At 51.3% G+C, this 12,578-nt stretch overlaps 1 protein-coding gene across 7 annotated transcripts in view; it reads left to right on the plus strand.

Annotated features, from left to right (window-relative positions):
* The window catches only part of ACSL6 (acyl-CoA synthetase long chain family member 6), a 61,756-nt gene that overhangs the window by 23,908 nt on the left and 25,270 nt on the right, over positions 1-12,578 (plus strand). For 4 of the 7 annotated variants that reach the window (XM_043912168.1, XM_043912169.1, XM_043912171.1 and 1 more), the window contains 4 exons: positions 723-755; positions 2,012-2,063; positions 10,207-10,280; positions 11,986-12,063. In XM_043912168.1, coding sequence (XP_043768103.1) covers positions 723-755; positions 2,012-2,063; positions 10,207-10,280; positions 11,986-12,063 — 237 coding nt within the window. Of the gene's footprint in view, positions 1-722; positions 756-2,011; positions 2,064-10,206; positions 10,281-11,850; positions 11,929-11,985; positions 12,064-12,578 lie in introns of all 7 variants that reach the window. The other 3 variants (XM_043912165.1, XM_043912166.1, XM_043912167.1) reach the window with 3 other exon arrangements.

The raw sequence follows: 12,578 nt of genomic DNA on the forward strand, positions 1-12,578 counted from the left end.
GACCCAGGCACCAGTAGGTGATGGTACTGCCAGCTTGCCCCAGAGCTACTCCCACAGCCTCTGGAGTCTCCTCATTTCTGAGGAGAAATAATGCTCATGGCTAGCCTGTCTGAGCCAGAGGACTGTAGTAAACTGGAGTCCTGAAGAGGTTCTTGTAGATGTCTCCCAGGCCACCAGCAGCCAACAGAGCTAGTTTCCTTTGCATGGCCTCCCCAGAGACATTGGGCTGGTGGCAGCCTGTGACCTGCCGGAGTGACACAGGGCATCCTCCAGGGCCTTGGGCCTTACTCAGTAGCAGCTGACCGCCACTGTGTCCTAGACCCGTGGGCCTTCCAGTTCTCCACCTGTTTCCCTGTGTGCTCTTGAGTGCCTGTGCCCTGCCATGGTTCTAGGGGCCACACCTAAGCTGGCAGCCCCAATCTGCCCCTCCAGCCCTGACCACTTAGCACGAGGCCCAGGCCACCTAGCCACTCCATCTTGATGTACCGTGGACCCCTCAGGCCATCTCCCCATTGCGCATGTATACAGTGCTTAGCCTCTCCCTGGGCTGCAGACCCCTATCTGTGATGTCGGGTGGCCAGTGCCTGGGCGTGTATCTTTGAATTCCCTGGATTGGGAATCTTGGACTCTGGGCTTGGTGCAGGATCGAGGCATACTGTGTTTATTTATCTTTTTTTTATTAGAACTTTTGAGTATTTAAAACCAATGTTTTCCTCTTTCAGGACTGTGGCCAGCAGAATCACTGCGATCCTGTGGTAAGCTCATTTTCCAGCAGGTCTTGATTGAGCAAAATGGTGCCCAGGGCACATCCTTACAGACCTTCCTCACCACACACAAGGCTTGGTAGAGAGGCCAGAGTAGCACCCCTGTGTTAATAAGCAGCTGAGGAAATGTCCCCTTGGGTGCTGAGGACTTCTGTGAGTGAGGGTCCAGAGAGGGACCTGGAACAGAAGTCAGATGTTCGGGAGGGAGGAAAAAGGGCAGCCAATCCCTTGGGTCTCAAGTAACTTTTTCTTTGGGAGACCTGATGTTTTCCCTTTCAATGTAGTGAACTCTCCAGAGGATCACTACCCTCTGGGAGGGGCCACTTGGGGACTTTGAGCTTTCTAACCAGGCCTCTTACCTCCAGCCCCCTCTGCAGCTCAGCTCTTCCCACTCACTTCACCACCCTGTGAGCCTTCTCATGCACAGGCAGCAGCAGGTTACATCCCTCTTCCCAGGGCCCTTACCTTCCCAGTAGCCCCTGATGTGTTCCTACCTCCACACACTGTGCCACCCACCACCCCCACCCCCAGCCTTAGAGAACTCCTTTCTGACCCAGCAGCATGCCCTGTCTCTTGCACCTCTGTCTGTGCCCAGGCTGGTTTCCTCTCCCAGAATGCCCACTCTCACATCTCTGGAGAGATGTGGCTTGTCCTTCAGTCTCAACTCCTGTCACCTCTTCTGGGAAGCCATCTTCCACATGCAAGTGGTCATGGTGGGCTCCTCCTGGTGACCCCAGGACTACATGCACAGGGCAAGGGCCAGATGCAGAGCAATCTTACTGACACAGTGGGCAGCTCAGTTCTGGGCTCCATGTTCTGTTCCCAAGCCTAAACCCAGACATTTGGGGGAAAAGTGGGAAGAAAGGAGGAAATGGGTCACATTGCCTAGAAAGGTGAGATCTTTGACAAAGGCCTGTGTGTGGCCACTGCAGCGCAATCCCACTAGAATTCAACTCAGGCACAAGTCGGGGAGGTGGCAGGAGCAAGTGTGAGGTGGGTGAGACAGATCTGTGTCCTTGCCTGGTTAGGTGTCCTTGGCTTTCCCTCCTCTTTCCTGGGGACTTGCCTGCTCACCTTTCCAATGAGAGCATGCAGGGCCACACACGTGTGCCAGCACATGCCTGCACCTCACACCGTGCACACACACATGAGGTGGGGCAGGGCGTGCAGAGGGGCTGGCCGGGGAAGGGGTCCAGGCTGGCCACCCCGACTGGGTCTCTGACACACTCCTCTTCTCACCTCTGTAGCCCCCGAAACCCAGTGACCTCTCCATTGTGTGTTTCACGAGCGGCACAACAGGTAAGTGAGGCTTCTAGCTCACCAGCCAGGGCCAGCTGCTCCTTCCCTGGCACCCTGGACAGGGTGACCGAGGGCTCTCTGGCACCCTCTGTGGGGCGCGCTGAGCCTCGTCCTGCGCCTGGCTCTAGACGCTGGCTCCTCCTTGCTGCTCCCAGCGGCCGACACGAGGCAGCGCGGGGCGGCTGGACGGTGTGGACTAGGAGGACTAGGGTGGGGACTACAAACTTCCCAGAGTGGGGACCAGAGGCGGTCTAGGCAGAGGGGTCACGCATGACTGAGGCAGGGCTCTCACCCCTCTGCTTCCTGCCCATGCTTGGCCTTTGTGTCAGGGACTGCGGAAGGAGTGTGGAGTTTGGTGTCGGAGAGTCTGGTTTTGAGCCCCATCTCCACCACTTGCTGGCGGGGCACCTCTCTGCTACCACTGTCCCCAATTTCTCACCTGGGTGGTCAAAGGTGCCAAATAGGAGGTGGGAAAGATGTGTTAGAGGGCAGTGCAGATGATCTGTGGCTGGTGTGTTGACAGCAAAGGTGTCAGGAAGAGGAAATAACACACTGCATGCCTGGTGCTGGCAGAGGAGTATGTGCATCAGTGTTGGCGGGAACAGCCAAAGAAGGCTTCCTGGAGGAGGCAGGACACACTTGAGGACCAGTTCCACAGGCATGGCATTTTGCAGTCTTCAGTGGCCTGTCCACCCTATCACTGTGCCCCTGAGACTTCAGCACAGTCTGCAAGGCAGGCGGGGTGGGGGCTGTCTAAGGGGTACCAGCAGCCAGTGGTACCCCTTCTGGTACCACAAAAGGCTTGTGCCCTCTTCTCCCCCCAGCCCTGCCCAGTGCTCTTCTCACTGCTGCCTCTCTGCCTCACCTGATAACTCGGGAATGGGCAGGAAGTTTCTAGCCTCTTCCCCAGACCTAGGGCTGGCCCACTTTGTTGATATTTCTTGATGGGCAGTCAACTAGGGCTCCCCATGCCTTCTCCAGATGCAGCCTCTAGGGCATTTGGCAGATCCTTGACCAGTCCCGCAGGCAGGACTATCCTTGTGGGTGGAGCATGATAAGTATGACTTTATTGCATCAAAATGGGTTTTTTGCCATTAACTCATGTGGATTTGGGGGTTCCCCCCATGCCTCAGCGGTAAAGTATCCACCTGCAATGCAGGAGACCCGGCTTCAATCCCTGGGTTGGGAAGATCCTCTGGAGGAGGGCACGGCAACCCACTCCAGTATTCTTTACTGGAGAATCCCCTGGACAGAGGAGCCTGGCGGGCTACAGTCCGTAGGGTCGCAAAGAGTCAGACATGACTGAAATGACATAGCAAACGCACGCACGCAAGTGGGTGTGAGAATTTCCACCTTACTGCTAAACCCTGTCAGAAGAGAAATAACAGCCTCTGCTCCCCAGGAACTGACATCCAGAGCCAACCCAGAATTTTAAAATATGCCCTTCAGATTTATGTTGCTTTTTATTAAAGAGTTTCACAGTGTGAAATTTTGATAACCTGTCCCTCCACCCTGGGTTTGGGAGCAGGTCACTGCTCTGGCCTTTAACTTTGGATCCTTGCTGTTCAAGAGTGTCCTTGGGCTTCGAAGCACAGAATCACTTAGTCACAACTATGTGACTAAGTCACTTAGTCACAAAAATGAGTCACTTAGTCACAACTGCTGCCCCCTTGTCTCTGGAAAAGAACTTCATGATGCAGAAACGTGCTGTTGCCTAGCTGTGAAGGACAGGCCTGGTGTCCAGGGCTTTTTCAGACCATGGAATCGCAACTGGAAGCTGAGCCATCCTGCCCAAGCTCTACATGGAGGAAACAGAGTACATGGAGCCTAGAAAACAGCTCTTGATTTGGTGCCCAAAGCTCTCACTCCAGAGTTGCGGCGGATGCCAAGAGTGGAGCTGGGGGAGGGAGCAGGCCCCTTACCTGGCGTCCCCCCGCCTGGTCGCACACTCGGACTTCTGTGGCATCAGCCTGAGCCTGTGCTGTGTCTCTGACGGCTGTCCTCCTGTCCGGCACACCACAGCTGAGGAGACAGCTTCCCTTCCACGATAAGCGTCCTGGCCTTGGCTTCATCAAGAACCATGTTGTTCTTTCAGTGAGGAAAGATGGAAAATACTGTCTGAACCTGACACTTGAAATCATGATTCTAGTGGAATCATCCTGGGAAGATTTTTCTCGGTGTGTGATGGAAACATCTATGGAGATTCCCAGAATAAGCCAGTGCTTTGGAGCCACTAGTCAGGCCAAGAAGGCCCTGGAGGAGGTGAAAGCCTGAGGTTTGTCTGCACTCAGGGATGGCTAATGGGTGGGTGTGTGGTTGGTTGTTCATTTCAGAATAAGTATTAGCTGGATGAAATCGAACTTCTTTTCCCAAAAACATGTCCTTGTTAGTCTGTGGGTTTTTAGCAGTCCTTTTCTGATGTATATGGATTCATTCATTCAGCTCAGTTACCACTTTACATCAGACCTGGTGTTAGAGGCCAAGGACACAGGGATGGAGAAGACACGGCCCTGCCCTCAGGAGCTCACGGCTTATGTCCTGAGGCTGTTCTCTGCCTTGAGGGCCTGCATCCCAGGGTGCGTGGAATGCTAGGCCACTCAGAGGTCAGCACAGCAGGATGGAAACAACTCCAGGTCTAAGCAGAGTCTTGAAGGACTGGTGGCTGGAGGAGAAGAGGGGGATGGACAGTCTCAGCGGAGGGAACAGCATGTGCAGAGAGGACCAGCAGCAAGAAAGAAAATGTTTCTGCGAGGAAGAGTTGACCGAGGAAAAGAGGGGTCTGGTTGCAGGGGCGGGGAACCCCGACAGGAGAGGAGTGATGGGGGTCACAGTTCCAAATCAAAGCTGTGCAGAAGCAGCCCAAGAGGCCAGAGGAGGATAGAAGCTGTCAGCATTGTCGGGTGGCTAAGCTGTGCCCACGGGATGCTGCCGCAAGAATACCTGCTGGTGCTTGTGTGGTGGGGGCAGCACTGGGCGCAGAAGCTGACGGTGAAGGACTGAGGAGTGGGTGGGAGAGGAGGATGTCAGTTCAGCAAGTGTGGACAATTCTTTCAAGAGCTGTGGCTGTGTCACCAAAAGGCATGCTCCATAATGTTCCTAGCAACGCAACTTGAGAAGTTGAAATCTGGAAACAACTTAAAATGCCTGTGAGCAATAGAATGGTGTATCTACACATAGGAAGTCATAACTCAAGTGAAAGAAAAAAAAAAAGACACAAAATAGTGTATGATTTCTTTTATATTAAATGACAAAGCACAGTAAAGTATTCTTTGGTTTCAGAAGTCAAGGATTGTGGTTGCCTTCTGGGATTCTGCTGCTGTGGAAAGCTGGTGATGTTCTGTTTCTTGATCTGGGTACTAGTTGGCTGGATAACTTGTACCCAGATAACTAGTACCTGGATAATTTTTTTCACTTTGAAAAAGATCTACTGAACTATGTATGTATTTGGGCACTTTATGTATGTTATACTGGAACAGAGAGTTTATTTTTTTTAGAAAAAGATCAGCTGTGAAGGGATGACAGAGAACAGAGTGGCAGCTGGTGGAAGCCGTGGGGTTGAGGGAAGGTAGAGTTTTTGTTGTTTTCCCGGAAATACCTGAAAGTGTTGTGAATAGTTGGGAGAGACCCACCGGAGACAAAAAAGGGAGGTTAGCTCCGTGGAGCAAAGCCCCCAAAGCTCTGCTTTGGGTCAGGGGAGAGAGCAGGCTTCTAAGTCCTGTAGAGAGATACCTACCTGGGGGGACGAAAGGAGGAAGAAAGGCTTCTGGGAGGCCGGGAGGATGGGAGACCTCCTCCGTGGAGGAGTCAGGGTCCTGCCTGAGGGTGAGATGTGTCGTGAGTGGACCAGAGTCTAAGGGGGTGCCATGTGAGTTTCTGTGAGGAACACACCTCTCTTGGGCTGGAGACCGTGAGCCTCTGGGGTCACACTGTGGGAGGAGTGGAAACGGTGGGCAGCTGGATTGACCTGGTGGGGTTACCTCAGTGGGGTCCTCCAGGGGACGCCTGGGGACTGAAGGACTTGGCAGGAGAGTGGCTGGAGTGAGGGACCCTGGAGTCCAGCTTGGGAGGGAGGGGAGGCTGGGGAGCACTGTGTGTCTGGAGTCACAGGAAAGGGTCTCAGCATGCCAGGTTAGCTCTTAGTGGTGGCAGCAGGGCTGGGAGGCTGAGGAGGAGGTGGAGGCCCCGGAACTGGAGTATCCCCTCTATTCCAGCTGAGGATGCCCAGGGAAGCCTGTGGTTTAGCCTGGTGTATTAAGTACCCATCGGCCCTACAGCTGTGCCTGCTCAGGGGTGGGCTCTCTGGGCAAAGGCTCACCTTGACTTATGCGTTTTGCACCATCCCATTCACGATCTGTGTGACCACAGGCCTAAGATTACATCATGGCACTTGTGCTGTGAAGCTTTAGGGGAGTTTCTTAAGCTCTGTTAAGCCTCAGTTTCCTTGTGTAGGAAATGAATACATCTGATACCTATAGCATAGACTTGTTCCAAGAAATAACTGAGCTACCATTTATGAAATGCCTAGCACAGTGCCCACACTGGTGCTCAGTAATTGGCCTGCTGTTACAGTTATTATTTGTATTCCTACTAGTCCTCGAGTCTGATGTTTTAAAAAAATCAGTGGATATGGGGTTGATGAAAGTAAGACCCAATTCTTAAAAGATTTGGGAACCTTTAGCAGGGAGATGAACGCTCTTATCTGCATTTTACAACTTCTAAAGCACTTCTGTCACTGGTATCTTTCGTAACCCACCTTTGTGAGAAAGCAGAAAAAAAGAGCCAGAGGAACTCCCAGTCCTTCTCCCATCCATTCCTAGAGGAGAGACTGTGAGCTCAGCTTCACCCCACAGCTGCCCCATCTCAGGACCAACATCCATCCAGGGCAGATCTTCACCCAGTGAAATGCCCTTCTGCTCACCAGCCATGGGTGGCCCACCCAGGAGCACTGGCTGAAGCCAAAATGCTGTTCGCAGAATCTGAAACTCAGAGAGTTTTCTTCCTTCAGCAGCTGGAGAGAAAATGAAGTGCAAGGATGGCGAGTTTATAAGTAGAAGATGGGAAATGGGCCACAGGTCTCATTCTGCCAAGATGTGAGGGCCTGGGTAGCCCCTGTTGTCACTGATGTTGCACCAGGAAAGGAGAGAACCAGAGGACGTGATTTTGCAGCTTTGATTGCACATGGGTCTAGCTGGGAATGCTTAGCATGTTCCTCCCCGTGAGCAAATTGGAAACATTTCCATATCACGTTTAAAACAAATGCTACCGGGGGTGTGTCCTTGTCCTGAATCAGAGAAGCAAGCAGAGCCTTTTCAAAGGCTCACCTCTCACCTCCCAACTCAGACCTTGGAGTCTTCTCCCAGGATTTGTTGTCAGTGTTTACCTCTCCTTTATCCTCTGGGGCCACATCCAGAGAGGACTTGAGGAACTAATTGGAGCATTTCTTGGAATATTAAAAGTTCTGCAACTCACTAGAAGTTTGTAGAATTTCATTTATATCTACAAGAAAACATTTGTTTCTTAAAGCTGTAAGCTTTTATTATCATGTTGAAGAGGAAAGGGGCATGTCCAACTAAGCAGAATTGAATAACTGCTACCATTGTGTGTATTCTGGCCTGCAATGAATGGAGGCTTTAGACGTTTTCCATCAATGAAGACAAATTTCTCTTGAAATTCTCAAACTCTCCACTGAGGTTATATTAGATGTGAGCAAGTTACCCAGTCTAGCAGGTCTAAAGCTGTGTAGCATAGTACCATGTTTTGTGACAATTTTGACTTCCTACTTGGTATTTTGGGGGTGTTCCTTAGAAAAAATCCAGAATTTGGGAATCCACAGGTGAAAATTTCTAGATGATACTCTCAGAATAGTTTGTGGGTCCAGGGACTCTTCTGGGATTTGTATATAGAAGACAATTCAGGGAAATTTCTCAATAAGGGCCTGGGTTTGAGGAAAGATGCTGGGATGAAAGAAAGAGAAGCAGTAAAACAAAGTGCATGGGTCTTATTTTCAAAAGGAGGGTATTTTAACAGCCACCTATTAGAAAATAATTTTTTTTCAATCCTGTAACTTTCTATGTCCCCAAAATCACCTCTGTGATTTGCAAGATGGATGTAGGTGCCCGATCACATGTTAAAACATACCACGTCTTGGTCAGACAGAGGTGATGCCATTATTGACAAAGAGGTCACCAACAGGGTGAGCCTCACAGAGTCTAATTATGAGAGCAACTTTATTTTTGTCTCCATCTGTTCTTTTACAATTGCTTGGTGGAGATAGCTCTTTGTCTGCCCCTGGATAAAACTTAGGCATCCATGCCTTTTCTGGTCCCTCTCAGGTGAGTCCCATGGGCATTGTAAGTCACAAACTCAATCTTAGTTCAGAATTACAAGTGTCGGTCCAAAATACGAATGTGTCCACTTCATTGAGACTTCCCTACCCAGGCCAGGGCTGGCTGCAGGCTGGGTGGGGAAGGTATGAGATCACGCCTTCCTCCCTGGTTGTCCTCCCCCTCCTCCACTGGCTGATGAAGGTTTCTGCCCTCTCCCCCCAGATGGAAGTAGGGAGGGAGAATGACTTTGGGTAGATGTTTACAATTGCGTCTGTTGTCTCATGGACACTTTTAGGAGGTCTGTGGAAGCAGGCAGTGCCCTCCTTAGGTTGTCTGCTCCCGCTTCACATCTGCTTCGGTCTCTGGTGTATACTTTACCGCCCCCTCTGATCTGAGGGCGGGTACTGGCCTTCAGGTAAGAGTCCTTTTTAAGACACCATTCCCACCACCACCTGATGTTCCTTCTGTAGACTCTGTGTTCAGTTTCTGGGATTTATTATTTGATTTTCAGCCACAGCCTTCTTCACCTTTCTTATTGGGAACCCCGAGCTGTAGGGAACATGATTGTGCTTTTCAAATAGTCTCATTAGGGCCTGAGTTAGCTTGGGTTTCAGATTGGAGTTGGGAGAGAGGACCCGTCATTCCTTCCCTTTTGATGAGCTGTAGGACTCAACAGCTCTCCGAAGAAATCCTCACAAATTCTCCCTCATTCATTTATATTCTCTCTCTCTCTTATTGAAGTGAAATTCGCATAGCATAAAATTAACCTTTTTAAAGTGAACAGTTCAGTGGCATTTACTGCAATACTCTCTTAACCTCAACTCAGCCCTTTTATTACCTCTTTTTTGGGTGAGGGTTGCAAAGTTAACAATTTGGCTTCTTTGGTATTTTGGGGGTAAGTTCTGCACATGGTCGGACCCCTCACTTTTGGAGTTTAACAGATCATGTATCTCCTGCCTCAGTGGAAACTTGTAATTTAATATCTTTTGTACCTGGCTAGGTCCTCAGAACTTAGATAAAGCCCCATTTTACAGGTTAGGAAACTGAGAAAGGGGAAACAACCTGCCAGTGTTGTGCTGGCAGTGAGGCAAGGCCAGGATTCGAGCCTGGTCAGGTCTGTCCAGGAGCACCTGCAGTGTGTGTCTGCCCTGACAGGACATGGTGACCAATGGCCTCCCTCCACAGCCTGCTGTGTCTTCTGTCCCCACCTGGCCTCTGGGCCGTCCTAGCAGCCCCGGGCTTCCTCAGGTGCAGCAGTGGAAGGTCGTGTCAAGACAGTCCAAGAACATCCATGTCCCGGCTCTGCCAGTGAGAAGGTGGGAGGGCTCTCCCAGCAGTCTGGGCCTCCAGCCTGGCCTGGACTGGGGCCTTTCCAGGTGTCAGTTACAGCGAGGAAGTCCTCTGCCAGCACAGTTGGCAGCTGGAGACTGGGACAGCACTGGCCTAGAGAGCAGCATGGGTTACTGGGGATATGCCTAAGGAGACTGGGGGCCAAGAGCCTGTGCTCCCTGAGGAAGGCAGAAGGGAGGGCACAGGCCAGCCCGTCAGGCCTCGAGGCACCCCACCTGTGCAGCTGCGTCACCTGCGTCCTGTGGGATCAAGCAGCTGGGAGCCTCAAGGTGGGTGAGCTTCAGGTGTCTGCAAAATGATGGTCCTTCACAGCATTCATCTGCGTGGGACTCTGATGGTGGCTGTGGACGAAGGCCAGAGGTTTGCGTGGACAGCACTGGGTGTCTGGGGCTGACGACTCGGGTGCTCTTCTCAAGGAGTGGCCGATGAGCTGCCAACTAATTTTCCTTCTTGCTCTCTCCTTTCAGGGAACCCAAAAGGTGCGATGCTCACCCATGGGAACGTGGTGGCTGATTTCTCAGGCTTTCTGAAAGTGACAGAGGTGAATAAAGTAGATTTTCTAATGCAGGTTTACTCTCAAGGTCACCCTCAAGCCCTCAGAGGCTTTTTTTGTGCTTTCTTTTTTTTTCCCCTGATATAATCTAGGCTGCCTGTCCCAGGCAGGAGCTTCTGTTTTCATTAGAGCAATCCCACTTTCACAGCTACTTTGAACCACAAACACTGAAATGATCCATACCTGGTAAATATTCAGTTGATTTCTAATAGTGCTGAGATCCCAGAAAGAAAAAACATGGAAAACTGTTTTCCATTTTTAACTTCAAAAATTGAGATACCTGTGGTTTAATGTATACCTTTATCTAAAAAGTCATCCTTGGTAACTTCTTTTTCCAAGTAAGTCAGGGTTTAATTCAATCATTTTGTGTTTAAGGACTACTAGAGTCTGAGAAACAACGGCAACTGCTAATTTATAAGGCTGTACTAAAAAAGGTAAATCTAAAATCAAAAAAGCTTGATATCTTGGCCTGACAAAAGCATGTTAGCATTTTTAACCAGCTAAGAAGGAAGGACCTTTTACCACAAGTGGTGAGTATCTGAATGTCCTACAGTTTCCTTAAGGAGGAAGGGACATACCTTTTCATATAAATTAAGCTTTTTCTCCACTGTAGAGAAAACCACCATCCATATTTATGTCAGATGGCATTATGGAGCATATGCCCAAATAGTAGGAAAGTTCCTGCATCTTGGTGGGAAACTGAGAGATCGTTGGTAGCTGAGCCCAGGCCAGGAGCCACAAGCAAGTTTCCCAGGGCTTGTCCAGACTTGTCTGGAAGCCAGCTCAGGAGACTGAGGACCTCTGAAAAGGGGCAGAGAGCAGGGAAGTCAGCCCAGGAGAACTCGTCCCTGAGCAGAGCCCCTTGACCAGGGCAGCTCCTGTCCCTGAGGTCAGACCTGGCCCAGAGAGGGGGATCCCGCTCTGGCACCCGCTGTGAGGCCCTGTTCTCAGGTGTGGCTTGTGAGGCCTGGCTCCATCCGCCACACCTCTGCCCCCGGCCCTCGTAGGCACAGACCTAGGGTGCTCTGGGCCCCTTTCTCCAAGAAGGACTGGAAAGTGCCGACAGGCTGAGACCCTGTGAAGCCCTTCCCCGGTGGCCCAGGGATGTGGGTGAAGTGGGGCCAGAGGCAGACCCTGCAACTGTGGGGAGGGGGAGGTGCACCGAGGTGGCAAGACGACGGTGTGTGAGCTGCAGGCCCTCCCGGAGGAGACTTCCCTGCGCAGCTGACTCTGCTGGTTTATGTGTGCTGCAATTGGCTCTTTGCTTCTGCAGATAACCTAGACCCACTGGCGCTTCGACCTAACACTCGGCTTCCTACGCTGCCCTTTCTCTCACTTCACTTTCTGCACCTTCTGTCTTCCTCTCACTCCTCCCCCTTTTCACTTTTTCTCTCTCTGTCATCTCTCCTCTGTCTCTTCTCCCCACCTCCCCCACCCAGCCCTCCCCCTCTTCCTTTTTGCCCCTCCAGGTCATTTTCTCTTTATTGTTTTATGACTCTCTCGTTGTCTTCCTGTCAGTGTTTCTTTCCTTTCTGTCTCCCATGCCCGGCACCTGCAGAAAGTGATCTTTCCGAGACAGGACGATGTGCTCATCTCCTTCCTGCCTCTGGCTCACATGTTTGAGAGAGTCATCCAGGTAAGACGCCCGCCTGACTGACCGGGCCTTGCCTGGGCTCCTTCTGTTTTCTTACAGAGTCAGTGGGCTCCCACTTGTGCGGATGTACACATTTCCTATTTGCCTTTAGCACACATGTTTGAGCGAATGGTACAGGTAAGGCCCTGGCTTCAGGGAGGCACAGTCTGTGCCCTGAACCCGCAGCCCTGGCAGGGTGGCGCTTTGGCACTGGCAGTGTGAAATAGAACTAAACTGGCCTGTCTTTGGAAGGTGCTACAAGGGGTCAGAGGACCATGGCCCCTCGACCTATCTCTCTTGGGACCTGCCTGCCCCACCTGGGGACACACCTTGGCTGAGAGAGGTCCCAGCTGATGGCATCTGCTCAGAGAGCATTGCTTCTCTGCAGAAGTGCTTTATTGTTCAACCTCTGTGCAGTGTGGCCCCGTTTATGGCCAACACACCTATATTTTGTAACTTCCGTCACTCACAAACTCCTAAAAGAGAAAACAAGACAGTAAAGTTGGGGAATCAAGCCCTCACAGCCGCTCAGGCTATTGATGGCACTGCCATTGTGATTGGGCCCTAGGACAGACCTCCTGGGGACAGAGAATGGAGGAATCCACATGAGCTTGCAGGGACAGAGAAACATCTGTGTGTGTCACTTAAGCAAC

Source organism: Cervus elaphus, chromosome 9 (genome assembly GCF_910594005.1).
Source record: "Cervus elaphus chromosome 9, mCerEla1.1, whole genome shotgun sequence".
NCBI classification, from domain to species: Eukaryota; Metazoa; Chordata; class Mammalia; order Artiodactyla; family Cervidae; genus Cervus; species Cervus elaphus.